At 41.6% G+C, this 16,549-nt stretch overlaps 1 protein-coding gene across 9 annotated transcripts in view; it reads left to right on the top strand.

Moving 5' to 3' along the window:
- LOC120018104 (eukaryotic translation initiation factor 4 gamma 1-like) overlaps positions 1–15,868 on the top strand; it is a 92,666-nt gene extending 76,798 nt beyond the window's left edge. For all 9 annotated transcript variants that reach the window (XM_038961091.1, XM_038961092.1, XM_038961090.1 and 6 more), the window contains 9 exons: positions 12–127; positions 366–538; positions 923–1,048; positions 1,161–1,242; positions 1,405–1,503; positions 3,187–3,333; positions 6,693–6,774; positions 7,120–7,260; positions 14,423–15,868. In XM_038961091.1, coding sequence (XP_038817019.1) covers positions 12–127; positions 366–538; positions 923–1,048; positions 1,161–1,242; positions 1,405–1,503; positions 3,187–3,333; positions 6,693–6,774; positions 7,120–7,260; positions 14,423–14,610 — 1,154 coding nt within the window. In that variant the 3' untranslated portion in view covers positions 14,611–15,868. The remainder of the gene's footprint in view (positions 1–11; positions 128–365; positions 539–922; positions 1,049–1,160; positions 1,243–1,404; positions 1,504–3,186; positions 3,334–6,692; positions 6,775–7,119; positions 7,261–14,422) is intronic.
- Positions 15,869–16,549: the final 681 nt, after the last annotated feature.

Here is a 16,549-nt window from a genome sequence, read left to right on the forward strand (position 1 = left end):
TTGGGCCACAGTGAAGAGGGAAGCTGCTCCCCCTTCTGCCCAGAACAAACCTGCCTTGAGTGAAGAAATGCTGGAAAAGAAGTCCACAGCTATCATAGAGGAGTACCTACACATCAACGACATGAAGGTACATCACATTTATACCCATGCAGATCATTGGAGAGACTTAACTACATATCAACCACACACGGATATGATACATAACTTAGCTAGTTGGCCACATGGTGGTAATTGAAAATGGCTTTCCATGTAAATGATGTACAACAAAACAGGTTATTGTTTATGTGTTTTTATTATTGAAACACTGCCCTACTTTAGAGGAGTAAAACTAACCTTTGAATCCTGTTTCCCCTCCGGCGCTGTAGGAGGCGCTGCAGTGTGTAGTGGAGATGAACAGCACCCCGCTGCTCTTTGTGTTTGTACGGAGCGGTCTAGAGTCCACTCTGGAGCGCAGCCCCATCGCCAGAGAACGCATGGGCCTGCTGCTGCACCAGCTGTACAAGGCAGGGACCCTGCCCAAAGAGCAGTACTACAGAGGGTCAGTCACCTCAAAGAGAGTCTGTGTTTTCTGCCCGTGGAACAGCACTATACACAAATGAGTTGTGAAACATTGAATATGTGGAAAAGGTTATAGTGGATCACTAGTATATGTTAAGTTCATGTTTTAAGTATCCCTATATTTCTGTTATTACGGGGCTATCACTCAGTCAAGAGTGCGCATGCGCAGGAAGTCTAGTGGTTGTTGGACCTAGCCGGGAGTGTAATGGCTACCTTGTAGTGTGTTCATATAGTAGAGTAAACTTTGTTAAACTGGAACCTTGTCGTTGTGTCATTTCGAGTTAACAGTATATTGACCTTTTTCTTTTCTAGATAAAGTCTATCTGATAAATATGAGTGATTGATTTGGTGTGTGTGTCAACAGGCTTCAAGAGATACTGGAGGTGGCGGAGGACATGGCCATAGACGTCCCCCACATCTGGCTCTACCTGGCTGAGCTCATCACCCCTATGCTTCACGAAGGAGGCATCCCCATGGGACAGCTCTTCAAGTCAGTCCCAGGCTTCATTCTAGGCCTCTAATAATAATAACTATTTAATCAGTCAGTATCCTCTATATTAAGATGTGACCTACTGACCTTGTTTTGACCTATGACCCTGTAGGGAGATATCCAAGCCCCTGGTTCCTCAGGGGACGGCTGGAGTTCTGCTGGTCCAGATCCTCACCTTACTCTGCAAAGGAATGGTACGTTCTCTCACTACCCAACCTGTGAAGGAGATGGTGCTTTATGTTTTCATATCTGTCCAGACGTCTAGATGACCTTTGATGTTTGAATTATATGCAAATGTCATGTTGTTTGTGGATCCAAAGTGTTTTTAATGGAACCACCTGTATCCGCTACCTCAGAGCCATAAAAAGGCAGGTGCCATGTGGAGGGAGGCGGGGCTTAGCTGGAAAGACTTTCTGCCTGAGGACGAGGACGTCAACAAGTTTGTGACAGAAAAGGTAAGAGGTCGGCGGTCATGACCCTGTAGGGATTGAAAGCAGATTCACCATATAGTATTGCCCCTTTTTGAACTAAGAGACAAATATGAAATAATAGTCAATTATTGAAGGTGGACTCAGGTAAATTACTTTGCCACGAGCAGCACTGCAGATATTGAGATAAGCAAGATACAAGACTTCGCTCACACAGTCACAGTATCTGTGCATGTGCACGGATTCGCTTCACGCTCTTACAGCCAGGGGACCAAAACAGCTGAGGTTGAGCGTCACGCTTTAACACACTTTAGTTGTTGGGGAAATTGACCTACTGCTGTTTACTTTGCATCTACGTCATATCGCTGAGGCTACCTTTAGATCAATCTATCAAATTGCAATCAAATGTGTTTATATAGTCTTACTTGCATCAACAGTTGTCCCAAGGTGCTTTAACTTCTTAGTGATCCCTTGCGCGATTTGACAACACCCAGTGAAATAGCAGCGCGCCAAATTCAAAAACAGAAATACTCATCATAATAATTAATTAATCATACAAGTGTTATACATCGGTTTAAAGATTAACTTCTTGTTAATCCAGCCACAGTGTCAGATTTCAAAAAGGCTTTACGGCAAAAGCAAACAATGCTATTATCTGAGGACAGCACCCCATCAAACAAACACATGAAAATCACATTTCAACCCGCCAGGCGCGACACAAAAGTCAGAAATAACAATATAATTCATGCCTTTGAAGATCTTCTTCTGTTAGCACTCCAATATGTCCATTAAACATCACAAATGGTCCTTTTGTTCGATAAATTCTGTCGTTATATCTCCAAAATGTCCAGTTATTTGGCGCGTTTGATCCAGAAAAACACCGGTTCCAACTCGCGCAACATGACTACAAAGTATCTAATATAGTTAAACTTGATCCAAACATTTCAAACAACTTTCCTAATCCAACTTTAGGTATTTTTAAACATAAATAATCTATAAAATTTAAGACGGGATAAACTGTGTTCAATACCGGACGAAAACAAAGTGGAGCGAGCTTTCAGGTCGTGCGCCCCAACCACAACAGTACACTAGACTCGACCCTCGTTCTGATCAGCCCTACGTCTTAATTTCTCAAAGGAAAAACATCAACCAATTTCTAAAGACTGTTGAAATCTAGTGGAAGCGATAGGAACTGCAAGCAAGTGCCTTAGAAATCTAGATCCACATAGAAATCCCATTGAAAAGAGTGACCTCAAAAAAAAAAAATCCTGGATGGTTTGTCCTCGGGGTTTTGCCTGCCAAATACGTTCTGTTATACTCACAGACATACATTTAACAGTTTTAGGAACTTTAGAGTGTTTTCAATCCAAATCTACCAATTATATGCATATCCTAGCTTCTGGGCCTGAGTAGCAGGCAGTTTACTTTGGGCACACTTTTCATCCGGATGTGAAAATAGTGCCCCCTAGCCTGAAGAAGTTTTAAGGGCTTTCCAGACAGGAAGCGGCAGCAGAGTTGCCCGTTGATTTTCAATGGAGCTAGGCAGGCGACATTATTCTAGGCGGAGCGATCTGCGGTGCTCGTGCACGTGAAAGCTACTCAGCCGAAGCAGAGAAAATGTGAATCTCCTCATCGCTTCCTGTCTGGAAAGCCCGTAACAGTAATTATGGGAAGTTTCACTCTCTTGCTGTGTGTTCCCTCTGAATGCAGAATTTGGTGTTCACCCTGGGAGGAGGAGAAGATGATGAGACAGAGAAGAGCAGTAAGAAAGAGCTGAGCTCAGAGGAGCTGACCAAACAGCTGGACAGACTCATACAGGACAAGGCTGTCAACCAGAGGATCTATGATTGGGTCGAGGTATGACGTGTGAGAGGGAGAGTGTGTCCACTCACCCAATTAATATTTCGGTTTGCTTTTGTTACAGTGCATTCGGAAAGTATTCAGACCCCTCGACTTTTTCCACATTTTGTTACGTTACAACCTTATTCTAAAATGTATTAAATAGTTTGCCGCCTCAATCGACACACAATACCCCATAATGACAAAGAAAAAAAATATTTGTTGCACATTCAATGTAAAATGTATTCAATATCACTTTTACATACAGTACCAGTCAAAGGTTTGGACACACCGACTCATTCAAGTTGTTTTTTTTAAACTATTTTCTATGTTGTAGAATAATAGTGAAGACATCAAAACTATGAATTAACAGATATGGAATCATGTAGTAAGCAAAAAAGTGTTAAACAAATGAAAATGTATTTTATATTTGAGATTCTTCAAAGTAGCCATCCTTTGCCATGATGACAGCTTTGCACACTCTTGGCATTTTCTTGATCAGCTTCATGAGGTAGTCACCTGGAATGCATTTAAATTAACAGGTGTGCCTTGTTAAAAGCTACTTTGTGGAATTTCTTTCCTTCTTAATGCGTTCGAGCCAATCAGATGTGTTGTGACAAGGTAGGGGTGGTATACAGAAGACAGCCCTATTTGGTTAACGACCAAGTCCACATTATGGCAAGAACAGCTCAAATAAGCAAAGAGAAACGACAGTCCATCATTACTTTAAGACATGAAGGTCAGTCTATCCGGAAAATGTCAAGAAATTTGTACGTTTCTTCAAGTGCAGTCACATAAACCATCTTGCTCTCGTGAGGACCGCCACAGGAAAGGAAAACCCAGATTTACCTCTGCTGCAGAGAATATAAGATCATTAGATTTACCAGCCTCAGAAATTGCAGCCCAAATAAATGCTTCACAGATTTCAAGTAACAGACGCATCTCAACATCAACTGTTCAGAGGAGACTGCTTGAATCAGGCCTACATGGTCGAATTGCTGCAAAGAAACCACAACTAAATGACACCAATAAGAAGAGACTTGCTTGGGCCAAGAAACACCAGCACTGGACATTAAACCGTTCGAAATCTTTCCTTTGGTCTGATGAGTCCAAATGTGAGATTTCTGTTCCAACCGCCATGTCTTTGTGAGACGCGGAGTAGGTGAACGGATGATCTCCGCATGTGTGGGTCCCATCGTGAAGCATGGAGGAGGAGGTGTGGGGGTGCTTTACTGATGACACTTACACGGAACACAAACCGGCTGCGCGAGTGCGCTATCGTGCATAAATGTATCTTCCCCCCCCCACACCAAACGCGATCATGACACGCAGGTTAAAATATCAAAACAAACTGAACCAATGGCAATAATTTGGGGACAGATCGAAAAGCATTAAACATGTATGGCAATTTAGCTAGTTAGCTTGCACTTGCTAGCTAATGTTAATTTGTCCTATTTAGATAGCTTGCTGTTGCTAGCTAATTTGTCACGGGATATAAACATTGAGTTGTTATTTTACCTGAAATGCACAAGGACCTCTACTCCGACAATTAATCCACACATAAAACGGCCAACCGAATCGTTTCTAGTCATCTCTCCTCCTTCCAGGCTTTTTCAGCGTTTTAATTTATATGGTGATCGCATCAACTTTCATTGTATTACCACGACTACCGGCAAAATAGTTAGTCTTTCAATCACCCACGTGGGTATAACCAATGAGGAGATGGCACCTGCTTCTATAAAGCAATGAGGAGATGGGAGAGGCAGGACTTGCAGCGCGATCTGCGTCAAATAGGAATGAGTTCAATTTAAGCAGTGTGGGTGCAATAATTGAATAACATGGATTTCAAAATGTATTTTGCGGCACTCGCGCACGCGACGTGTCCGGTCTGGTCAGCATGTTAGTGATTTATTTAGAATTCAAGGCACACTTAACCAGCATGGCTACCACAGGACTCTGCAGCGATACGCAATCCCATTTGGATTCCGCTTGGTGGGACTACCATTTGTTTTTCAACAGGACAATGACCAACACACCTCCAGGCTGTGTAAGGACTATTTGACCAAGAAGGGTGTGCTGCATCAGATGACCTGGCCTCCACCATCCCCTGACTTTAACCCAATTGAGATGAGTTGGACCGCAGAGTGAAGGAAAAACAGCCAACAAGTGCTCAGCATATGTGGGAACTCCTTTCAAGACTGTTGGAAAAGCATTCCAGATGAAGCTGGTTGAGCGAATGCCTAGCGTGTGCAAAGCTGTCAAGGCAAAGGGTGGCTACTTTGAAGAATCTCAAATATAGAATATATTTTGAATTGTTTAACACTTTTTTTTGATCACTACATGTGTGTTATTTCATAGTTTTAATGTCATCACTTATTCTACAACTTATTTTCTATAAAAATATAGAAAAACCCTTGAATGCGTAGGTGTGTCCAAACTTTTGACTGGTACTGTAAGTATTTAGCACCTTTGGCAGCGATTACAGCCTCAAGTCTTTTTGGGTATGACGCTACAAGCTTGGCACACATCTATTTGGGAAGTTTCTCCCATTCTTCTCTGCAGATCCTCTCAATGCTCTGTCAGGTTGGATGGGGAGTGTCGATGCTCAGCTATTTCAGGTCTCTCCAGAGACGTTCGATCAGGTTCAAGTTCGGGCTCTGGCTGGGTCACTCAAGGACTTTCAGAGACTTGTCCCGAAGCCACTCCTGCGTTGTCTTGGCTGTGTGCTTAGGGTTGTTGTCCTGTTGGAAGGTGAACCTTGGATGGGCGGCCAGCTCTAGGAAGAGTCTTAGTGGTTCCAAACTTCTTCCATGTAAGAATGATGGAGGCCATTGTGTTCTTGGGGACCTTCAATGCTGCAGAAATGTTTTGGTACCCTTCCCCAGATCTGTGTCTCGACACAATCCTGTCTTGGTGCTCTACGGACAATTCCTTCGACCTCATGGCTTGGATTTTGCTGTGGGACCTTATACAGACAGGTGTATGCCTTTCCAAATCATGTCCAATCAATTGAATTTACCACAGGTGTACTCCAATCAAGTTGTAGAAACATCTCAAGGATGATCAATGGAAACAGGATGCACCTGAGCTCAATTTGAGTCTCATAGCAAAGGGTCTGAATACTTATGTAAATAAGGTATTTCTGTTTTTGCTTCATCATTATGGGGTATTGTGTGTAGATTGCTAAAAAATATATATATATATTTAATCCATTTTAGAATAAGGCTGTAACGTAACAAAATAAGGATAAAGGAAAGGGGTCTGAATACTTTCTGAATGCACTGTATATATATCCCCATTAGTCCTATTGGTCCTTGTTGTATATCCCACTGCTCAACCCCACTGATATGTGTTGTGACTGTGCCTCCCCTCTTTAGGCTAACCTGGACGAGACGCAGATGTCCTCCAACGTGTTTGTCAGAGCAGTCATGACATCCATCTGCCAGTCGGCCATCATCTGTGAGTTACTCTACCTCTACCTGTCAATCCAACACTGTATCAGGACAACCCTGCACTCTTAATAGTCTTTTCACCGAACTTAGCAGCTCTGTACTGATGCATAGTTGCTTTAACCGTGCTGGAACGGACAATGTAGAAATAATATATCCGAGCAAACACATTATGGCTCAGATCACTCCAAACGCATCATCATGATAATGTGTCTAGTGACACTTTGCTTCTTGAAAGTCCAATATCTTGAAAACATGACTGCTGACATGCAAAACATTTTGGGACTGTATCAATAGTGGACTAATGTAAAAAATACCAAAAGGTAGTTTTTGACCCCTCCCCCTCTGCCCGCAGGTGAGAACCCTTACAAGTTGGATGCGAAGGTGATCACCCAGAGGGCCAAGCTGCTCCACAAGTACCTGAAAGATGAGCAGAAGGAGCTGCAGGCTCTCTACGCCTTGCAGGCCCTCATGGTGGAGATAGAGCAGCCTGCCAGTGAGTGAGATACAGAATGACTTCAGTCACTTTCCTCTCTGTTTCCCTATGTGTCAAGTCTCTGGCAGTTTTTTTTGTGATGCACCGATATGACATTTTTGACTGATACCGATATTTTCCTTGCCTCAAAAAAACCAATACCGATAACCGATATTGAAAATTTTACCGGCCTTTTAAGCACTCTAGTACAGTTAAATAGTTAGACCACTGCGTTCATTGTGTGTTAAGGCACTGCATCTCAGTGCAAGAGGTGTCATTACAGTCCCTGGTTCGAATCCAGGCTGTATCACATCCGGCCGTGATTGGGAGTCCCATAGGGCGGCGCACAATTGGCCCAGCGTCGTCCAGGCCGTCATTGTAAATAAGAATTTGTAGTTAACGGACTTGACTAGTTAAATAAAGGTTACACACACACCACACTGACCAAAAAGTTATTTTGTTGGCATTTACACATGTCCCCATTACCAGTGAAACATAATCAGACCTATTTCAGTCACTTACTTGCAGTGCTGTTTCGTTGTTCAGTTGTTCAGTCATGTCTGTTAAGTTCATGTTTTAAGTATCCCTATACTCCTGTTATTACGGGGCTATCACGGAGTCAAGAGTGCGCATGCGCTGGAAGTCTGTTCGTTGTGGGACCTAGCCTGGAGTGTAATGGCTACCTTGTAGTGTGTTCATATAGTTGAGTAAACTTTGTTAAACTGGAACCTTGTCGTTGTGTCATTTCGAATTAACATTGGTAGCAGACGATGGCTTCTAACTACAACGTGCCACCTCGCTTCGACGAGAAGAGGTCGTACGAAAGTTGGAAAAATGAACTGGGAATCTGGACACGCGTTACTAATCTGGACGCGAAAAAGCAAGCACTTGCGGTGGTATTATCGCTCGAGGGAAGAGCGAGAGATACAGCACTGGAGATATCCGTTGAGGATTTGAACAAGGATGACGGTATGGGAACTTTGATCACAGCACTGGATTCTGTATTTCTTAAAGAAGAGAAAGACCGTGCCTACGAGGCATATTCAAACTTTGACAGTGTTACGAGAGATATTTCGGTTGCAATGGCGGACTACATCATTGATTTCGAACAGAGGTACAATAGAATGCGCAAGTACGACATGGTTCTCCCAGATGCAGTGTTAGGGTTCAAGTTGCTAGACACTGCTTGTCTAGATGGTAGGGAGAAACAGTTGGCGTTGACTGCTTGTACTGTGCTGACTTTTGCATCTATGAAGTCGGCACTAAAAAGAATATTTGGTGAAAAGACGTCTGTCGCGCCAATAACAGATGGAATGCAAGTGAGTGACGCAGCATATTACACCGAGCAGCACAGAAAAGGCGCCAAAAAGTCACGTTCTCAAGATAACCAGAAGAGGGCGCCATTTCCCGGCACAAATCCACTGGACACATATGGAAGGAGATCGAAATGTGCTATTTGTCAAAGCACTTACCATTGGGTTAAAGACTGTCCTCATAAAAATGAACAAGTTAAACTAACAGAGGAAAATGTAAACACAGAGATAGAGCAGTGTAACATTACACTGTTTTCAAATGAATCTGCTTCTGATACTGAGATTTTTATAGTTGAATCCTTAGGATCTGCTGTGATTGATACTGCATGTACACGGACAGTGTGTGGTGCAAAATGGCTTGATAGCTATGTCAGTGAACTAAATATGAAGGAAGTACAAAATATGATTGACACACCAAGCAACAGAGCTTTCAAATTTGGAGACGGGAGAATTGTCCATTCTACCAAGAGAGTTAAGATACCAGCAAAAATTGGTCAGACTAAGTGTCACATTGAAACAGAGGTGGTCCCTACAGATATCCCCTTACTATTAAGCAAAGCTTCCCTCAAGAAGGCAGAGGCTGTACTAGACATAAAAAATGACAAGGCAGTGATGTTTAAACAACCAGTGACTCTTGAACTTACTACCTCAGGCCACTATTGTGTAAACATTTTAGACAAAGACATCACACAGTGTCCATGCAAAAATGAGATTCTGACTGACACAGAGCACATGAAGATTCTGACAGTCACAGAGAACATGAGCACTAAAGAAAAACACAAAGTATTGTTAAAGCTTTACAAACAGTTTGGACATGATACAGTTAACAGACTTCAAAAGTTACTCAGCAGTTCAGGGAATAATGATGATGAGAAGTACGAGTCTGGAGACAAAGTGTACTACAAACGAGTTGACTGTCAAGAGTGGAAAGGACCGGGAGTAGTCATTGGTCAAGATGGTGTGGTGATATTTGTGAGGCACGGAGGCATGATTGTCAGGGTGCATCACTCAAGATTGCGGAAAGTAAATGATCAACAAGATAGAGGGGCTGTTGCTGAGAATCAGTCTCCTAATGAAAATGACAAAAAGGACACAGTAACAGACACAAACCTACCAGATGTCGCATCCAATGATATGGACACCGAAACTGACATAGGAAATGGAGCAGAGACCTTCAACCATGCCACAGGTAATACTGTTGAGCGTTCAAATGAGGAAAACATTCAACAGCCACATGTGTTAAGAGAACATGGTTGTTCCAATCTGAAAACTGGACAACCTGTTAAATACACGGACAGAGAAAGTGGTATTCCACATACAGCAACCGTCATTGGACGAGCAGGAAAAGCAAAACACAAGAACTGGTACAACTTGCAGTACTCTGAACCAGCTACACTTTCTGGTACAACAGGGTCAGCTGACCTGCCACTTGTAGATAATATCAGAATTGAACCAATGGAAAATCGAGAAAAACAGAATGACATTCAAAATGATGATGTACTTGAAACAAAGGACGTGTCATTTGACTCAGCTAAGCTAGATGAGCTCAGTAATTGGAGGAAAAATGGAGTGTTTGAGGAAGTCAAAGACATTGGCCAAAAGTGCGTCTCAACAAGGTGGGTGTGTACCCTTAAAGAATCCTTAACTGGAATAGTGCCCAAAGCACGTCTAGTGGCTAGAGTTTTTGAGGAGCTGGCTGCTAAAGAACTCCCAAAAGACTCACCGACATGGGCCTCAGAGTCACTCAGATTGCTGATGTCAGTGATCTGCCAGAAAAAATGGAAACTTAATTCCATAGACATCAAATCTGGATTTTTGCAGGGAACAGAGCTGTCAAGGGACATTCACATCCGACCTCCGCCCGAAGCTAAAAGTGAAGGAACACTGTGGAAACTAAAAAAGTGTGTGTATGGACTGGCAGATGGATCACTCTACTGGTACAACAAAGTCAAGGCAACAATGCTGAATACAGGTGGAAAAATGTCACAAGTGGATCCTGCAGTCTTCTATTGGCTTGATCAAGACTGCAATGTGACTGGAGTACTTGCCTGTCATGTTGATGACTTTATCTGGGGTGGCTCACAGACCTTTGCTTCAACTGTGATTCCACACCTCAAAGCTGTTTTCTAGGTTGGCCGTGAGGAGCATGATCATTTTTGTTATGTTGGCATAGAGTTTATTACAGTTGATGGAAAAATACTGATGCAACAGGAGAGCTATATCAAGAATCTTCAACCTATCCACATGGATTCTTCAAGAGCCGTACAAAGGAATTCCCCTCTGTGGAATTGAAGCTGGTCAATTGAGGTCAAAGATGGGACAAATTTTATGGGCTGCGAGACAGAGTAGACCTGGTTTGATGGTTGCAACTTGGCATCTAACACAAAACACGCCACTGTACAAACCATTCATGAGGCAAACAAAGTTGTTCGTAAACTGGAATCACAACAAGTGACGTTAAAGTTTCAGCATGTTGGAAAAGATGACTCTTTGAAACTAGTTGTCTTCAGTGATGCTTCGCTAGGTTATCACTGGTGGGACAAAACGGCACTTCCTACCTGTAGTTTGTGTCACTGACAACTACTCATTAGTTGATGCTGTGAAGTCAACCAAGTCTGTCACAGAGAAAAGACTTTGAGATTAGCAGCATCAAGGAACTTATTCAAGCACAGAGAATCCAGCGGATTCTGTGGTCGACCACAAAGGAACAGCTTGCTGACTGTCTGACTAAAAAGGGAGCATCCGGTCTTGTGCTCCTACAGGCTCTCAGTAATGGAAAGTGGCAGCCTGTAACACAACCCATTTGTAATGGGGATCTTGAATAATACTTGGACCTTTAATTATGTTGTTGATGTTTTATTTGTCTTTAAAGAAAAGGGGGAGATTGTTAAGTTCATGTTTTAAGTATCCCTATACTCCTGTTATTACGGGGCTATCACGGAGTCAAGAGTGCGCATGCGCTGGAAGTCTGTTCGTTGTGGGACCTAGCCTGGAGTGTAATGGCTACCTTGTAGTGTGTTCATATAGTTGAGTAAACTTTGTTAAACTGGAACCTTGTCGTTGTGTCATTTCGAGTTAACAATGTCATTCTCAACCACGATTTCTATGGAACGCCGTTTGCGTCTTTGCGTGTCAAAAAAGATACACGTCAAATAACACTATTTGACCAATCAGGACCTGAATATGACTGCACGTCACATAATAATTTAACGCGTTCATACATTTTTTATGTAGTTATTACACATTGATTACGCGCACACGTATTTCATGTCACAACAATTCATCGATACGTATGCTGTGATGCTGGTAAAGTTGTCTGCGCACCTACAGAGCTGTTTTTTTTTTGTTTTTTTTTAAGCGAGCTAGCTCATGGATGCAAACAATGTTCTTCCCCAAAAATGACACAAACTAGGTGTCATCTAAAATAACCCTCATTTATAAGACAGTTCTTATTTGATTAATGATGGTCGGACCCATCTATGTGAAGCTAGCCACAATAAGAATTCACCACAATAGTGGACTTTGCGGTTAGCCTTCAAAATAAAAGTATGGCATAATTCTGCTATTTGTCTTCATTTGCATCACTGTCAATGATACACTTTTATTTTGAAGGCAAACCGCAATTCCACTATTGTGCCTAATCCTTATTGTGGCTAGCTTCACAACACATACCCCAGTCCGGTTGAGCCTCACTAGCCAGATGAAGCTAGCTGGCTACTTATAAACGTTAGCTTTGGGCAACAGAGTTAACCTTTAACGAGTCACCAACCCGGATCCGGGATCACCCCCCACTCCCCCCCCACTGAGTAGCATAGCTAGCATAGCGTCACAATTAAATAGTAGCATCTAAATATCATTAAATCACAAGTCCAAGACACCAGATGAAAGATACAGATCTTGTGAATAACCCCATCATTTCTGTTTTTTAAAATGTTTTACAGGGAAGACACAATATGTAAATCTATTAGCTAAACACGTTAGCAAAATACACCACTTTTCTAACTCCATCAGTTTCTTACTACTTCAGGTGCTATCACCAATTCGGCTAAACTAAGATATTGATAGCCACTAACCAAGAAAAAACCTCTTCAGATGACAGTCTGATAACATATTCATGGTATAGGATAGTTTTTGTTAGAAAAAAGTGCATATTTCAGGTAGAAATCACAGTTCTACATTGCAGCTGCAATCTGAAATAGCGTTGGAAGCAGCCGGAATAATTACTGAGACCGACGTCAATTACCAAAAGAATCATCCTAAAACACTTCAGAAAAATAGACAGCCTACAGCAATCGAAAGACACAGATCTTGTGAATCCAGAGAATATTTCAGATTTTCTAAGTGTTTTACAGCGAAAACACAATATAGCATTATATGAGCGTACCACAATAGCCAGAATCACAACCGCATTTACCAGCTGTAAATGTTAGCGATCGTAACAACCCAACAAAAGATATATAATTTGACTAACCTTGATATACTTCATCAGATGACAGACCTGTAACATCATATTACACAATGCATATAGCTTTTGTTCGAAAATGTGCATATTTAGCAGCACAAATCGTGGTTATACTATGTAATCACTACAAACATTGCATGTATTCTGGCCGGCGCCATTTTGGATTAGCGCCTATTCTTATAAAAATACTATTCATAAACTTGACTAAAAAATATAAGTTGGACAACAATCGAAAGATAAATTAGTTCTTAATGCAATCGCTATGTTAGATTTTTAAAATTAACGTTACTAGACATATAGTGTGCGTTGCAGCCAGACCAGTGCCTGCAAAAGTGGCGCGCAAACACTATGACATTTTTCCACATAAATACATAATAACATCATAAATAGTTCCTACTTTTGGACGAGCTTCCATCAGTATCTTGGGCAATGTGTCTTTTCTTCAAAAGAATAGTTGCTTTGTTGTAAAACGTCCTCTTCACCTTTGGAACTAGCTGCTACCATTAGCTATGTCGCACACACATGTCCAAATCCTCAAACTAGATACAAAGGAAATTCAGAAAAATAGCACTATACTCGCATAAACTGATATAAATCGGTTTCAAATAACATCGTTATGATGTTTCTAACACCTATATTTAATTAAATTACAGACGGATACATCTCTGGTCGATAACTGAGCGTTCCAAAATTTCATCCTGACTTCTTGCCAGGCGCCATGACGAACGAGACAAAGAAAGGTACTCTCGTTCCATCCGGCTTTATAACCTCGGACAGCTACGCAGACAGACCATTCCACTTCTCATTGGTTACTGACATCCAGGGGAAGGCGGGTGCAGTTCAATTCCAGCCATAGGATATACACAGGCTTTAAAACTGAACCCAGATCAGAGGATAATTCTCAGACCTTCGCAAGTCATGTCAGGATTTTTGCTGTAGAGGGAGTTCTGGGTCACCCACAGACATAATTAAAACGGTTTTAGAAACTAGACAGTGTTTTCTATCCAATATTAGTAAGGATATGCATATTGTACGATCAAGAATTGAGCAATAGGCCGTTTAATTTGGAGACCAAAATATGCTAATGCGGAACAGCACCCCCTATAGTTGCAAGAAGTTAAGTAGCTGGCTAGCTATTTATTTTCATTAACTGAAGTTCAATTTCATCAGGCAAACAACAAGTGGCATCTCGTTAGTTTGTTTTTTAACATGCTGAAGACTCAGATTTGTCCTGTGTTTGTCTCGTAATGTTAGCCTTTTTCTTTCTTTTTTTCCATAGGGGTTATTTGACCGAGGGGTGTGGTTGACCAATTTGTATCCTAGATGTTATTTTTGTGCACATTGTGTATTGAAATCCTGTCTCCCTCTGCTTACATTGTTGACATGCTCTCTTCCTCCTTTCTTGTAGACCTGCTGCGGATGTTCTTTGACACGCTGTACGATGAGGACGTGATCAAAGAGGAGGCCTTCTACAAGTGGGAGTCCAGCAAGGACCCCGCAGAGATGCAGGGCAAGGGTGTGGCCCTGAAGTCCGTCACCGCCTTCTTCACCTGGCTCCGTGAGGCCGAGGACGAGGAGTCTGACAACAACAGCTAGAACCTGCTCACCAGTGCCCCCTGGACTCTGGGAAAAGACCTGCAGGAGAAAAAAGAACATCCTGTTGATGATGATTCAGGAACATGGGGCGTTAAAAAAAAAGAGGAAAAAATCAGCTAGGAGATTCTACTACGGATTGAACATGCAATTGTTTTTTGTTTTATTTTCTTCAGTTTTGTTTATTTTGCGCTGCCGAATGTCTTTGAACTAAATTGAGAAACTAATTGCGAGAGAGCGATAAGCGTTACAACAAGCTGTAGGGGTGGCTGTTTCCTTCAGTGTTTTGAGGTTTTATCCCTTGTTTTAAAGGCGTCACGTTGCCGTAGCAACACTATTCATGATGTTTAGCAAAACAACAAAAGATTAAATCCCCAACAGACCGAACTAATAAAGGCTGCTCATATATATATTTTTGATTACATCATATATCCTGTTGAATGAGACATGATGGCCATCATGTTGTATGTATGATTCTACACGACTCTGTCAGCGATTTAGCTCTTTCTTTTTGAGTTTAGGATGATTGAAGTGTTTCTTTTTTTTAGATAAAAGAAAATCTGTATAAAGAAAAGTGGACATGCTGGAGCTCGCTTTCTTTGAACATTACAGTGTGGAGTCTTTGAGACTCCTGTGGACTTCCTGTCTGGTGGAGAGGGACAGTGGGGCGATGGACAATGACCTTTTGCTGCTGGGGGTCACAATGCTTCCTTATGGCCATGCTCGCCAACCCCATTTTGTCCCGTGTTACATTTCTCCTACACTTCCAAAAACTGTGGGTCTGGAAAGGGAGAACGGGCTTGCAACGACGTGGATTTTTAAAAAGACAAAATCATCATTCAAACTTGAAAGGTATATATATAAATCATCTTTAAAAAAGCAATTTCAAAAAGAGTATAAAATTACATTCACAGTACGTTTCCTAAGGCTTTTTCTGCTTCCGTTTAGTGGAAATGCATTTCAGGAGAGTTATGTAATATATTGCTTTTTTTGTTTTGTTTTTCAAAAATAAAAATGCTAATGTTATGCCATGTATTTTTTTTTCTGAAACAAAGTGGCAGTTCTCTGTATTTATATTTTTCTCTCCTCAGCTAGCAGGTGCTTGTAATGATCCACCTGAAGTCATTGATTACAATTTAATTGAATATTTTGTAAATACTTTTTTGCTTTACTTTATGAAGTATTTAATTAAGAAAATGAATGCCTCTTTTCATATCTGAAACTGGAAAAGATAATAAAGAACATTGCAAATAAGACACCATTTTAATATATTGATTTTTATCCAGAGGGGAGGACTGACAGCCTACATGTAGTTTCACAGTAATGTCAGATTTTAAACTGTTTCTCCCCACCATGTCCTCTCACTCTGTTGTCCCACACAAAGAAACTGAAAGCCTTTACTCTACTTAATTGTCCTGTGGAATGAGGAAGCCGACTGGGCATTGTGTAAGTCTCACCCAACCAGAGAAATTGCATTTGTGTGTTTTCATTGTCTCTGCTTCTAAAGTTCTCCCATCTGCAGAGTTATGTGTTCTGACTGTTCTCTTTTGTGCAGAAGTTCCATCTGTGTAGATCAGGGGTGGAAGAGGTGACTTAACCTTAATCCTACACAACAGATTTGTATAGTCTGACCTCTGTAACAGGTTAGTGATGGTAGTAGCGACGTGTTTCAGGTCCCCTGAACTCTTAACCTATTCACTTTTTGTGTGCGCTCTGAGCACTCCTCATCTTAGCCCTCACTACTTATATGGGTTTACCACACTATTTGATCTCCATTTTATCACAAATCAGGCTCCTTTCCACTTTTGTATTCTGTTTGACTGTGAGGAGTACCTGGTAAATGGGATAGGGCTGTAGTTTTGAATATATTGATAGGTAGAGGTTTTTGAGATTTAGGTTTACTGAACACAATCATTAAAACAGCTACAATGCAAGCATTCTC

The sequence above is a fragment of the Salvelinus namaycush genome, chromosome 23 (assembly GCF_016432855.1).
Source record: "Salvelinus namaycush isolate Seneca chromosome 23, SaNama_1.0, whole genome shotgun sequence".
NCBI classification, from domain to species: domain Eukaryota; kingdom Metazoa; phylum Chordata; class Actinopteri; order Salmoniformes; family Salmonidae; genus Salvelinus; species Salvelinus namaycush.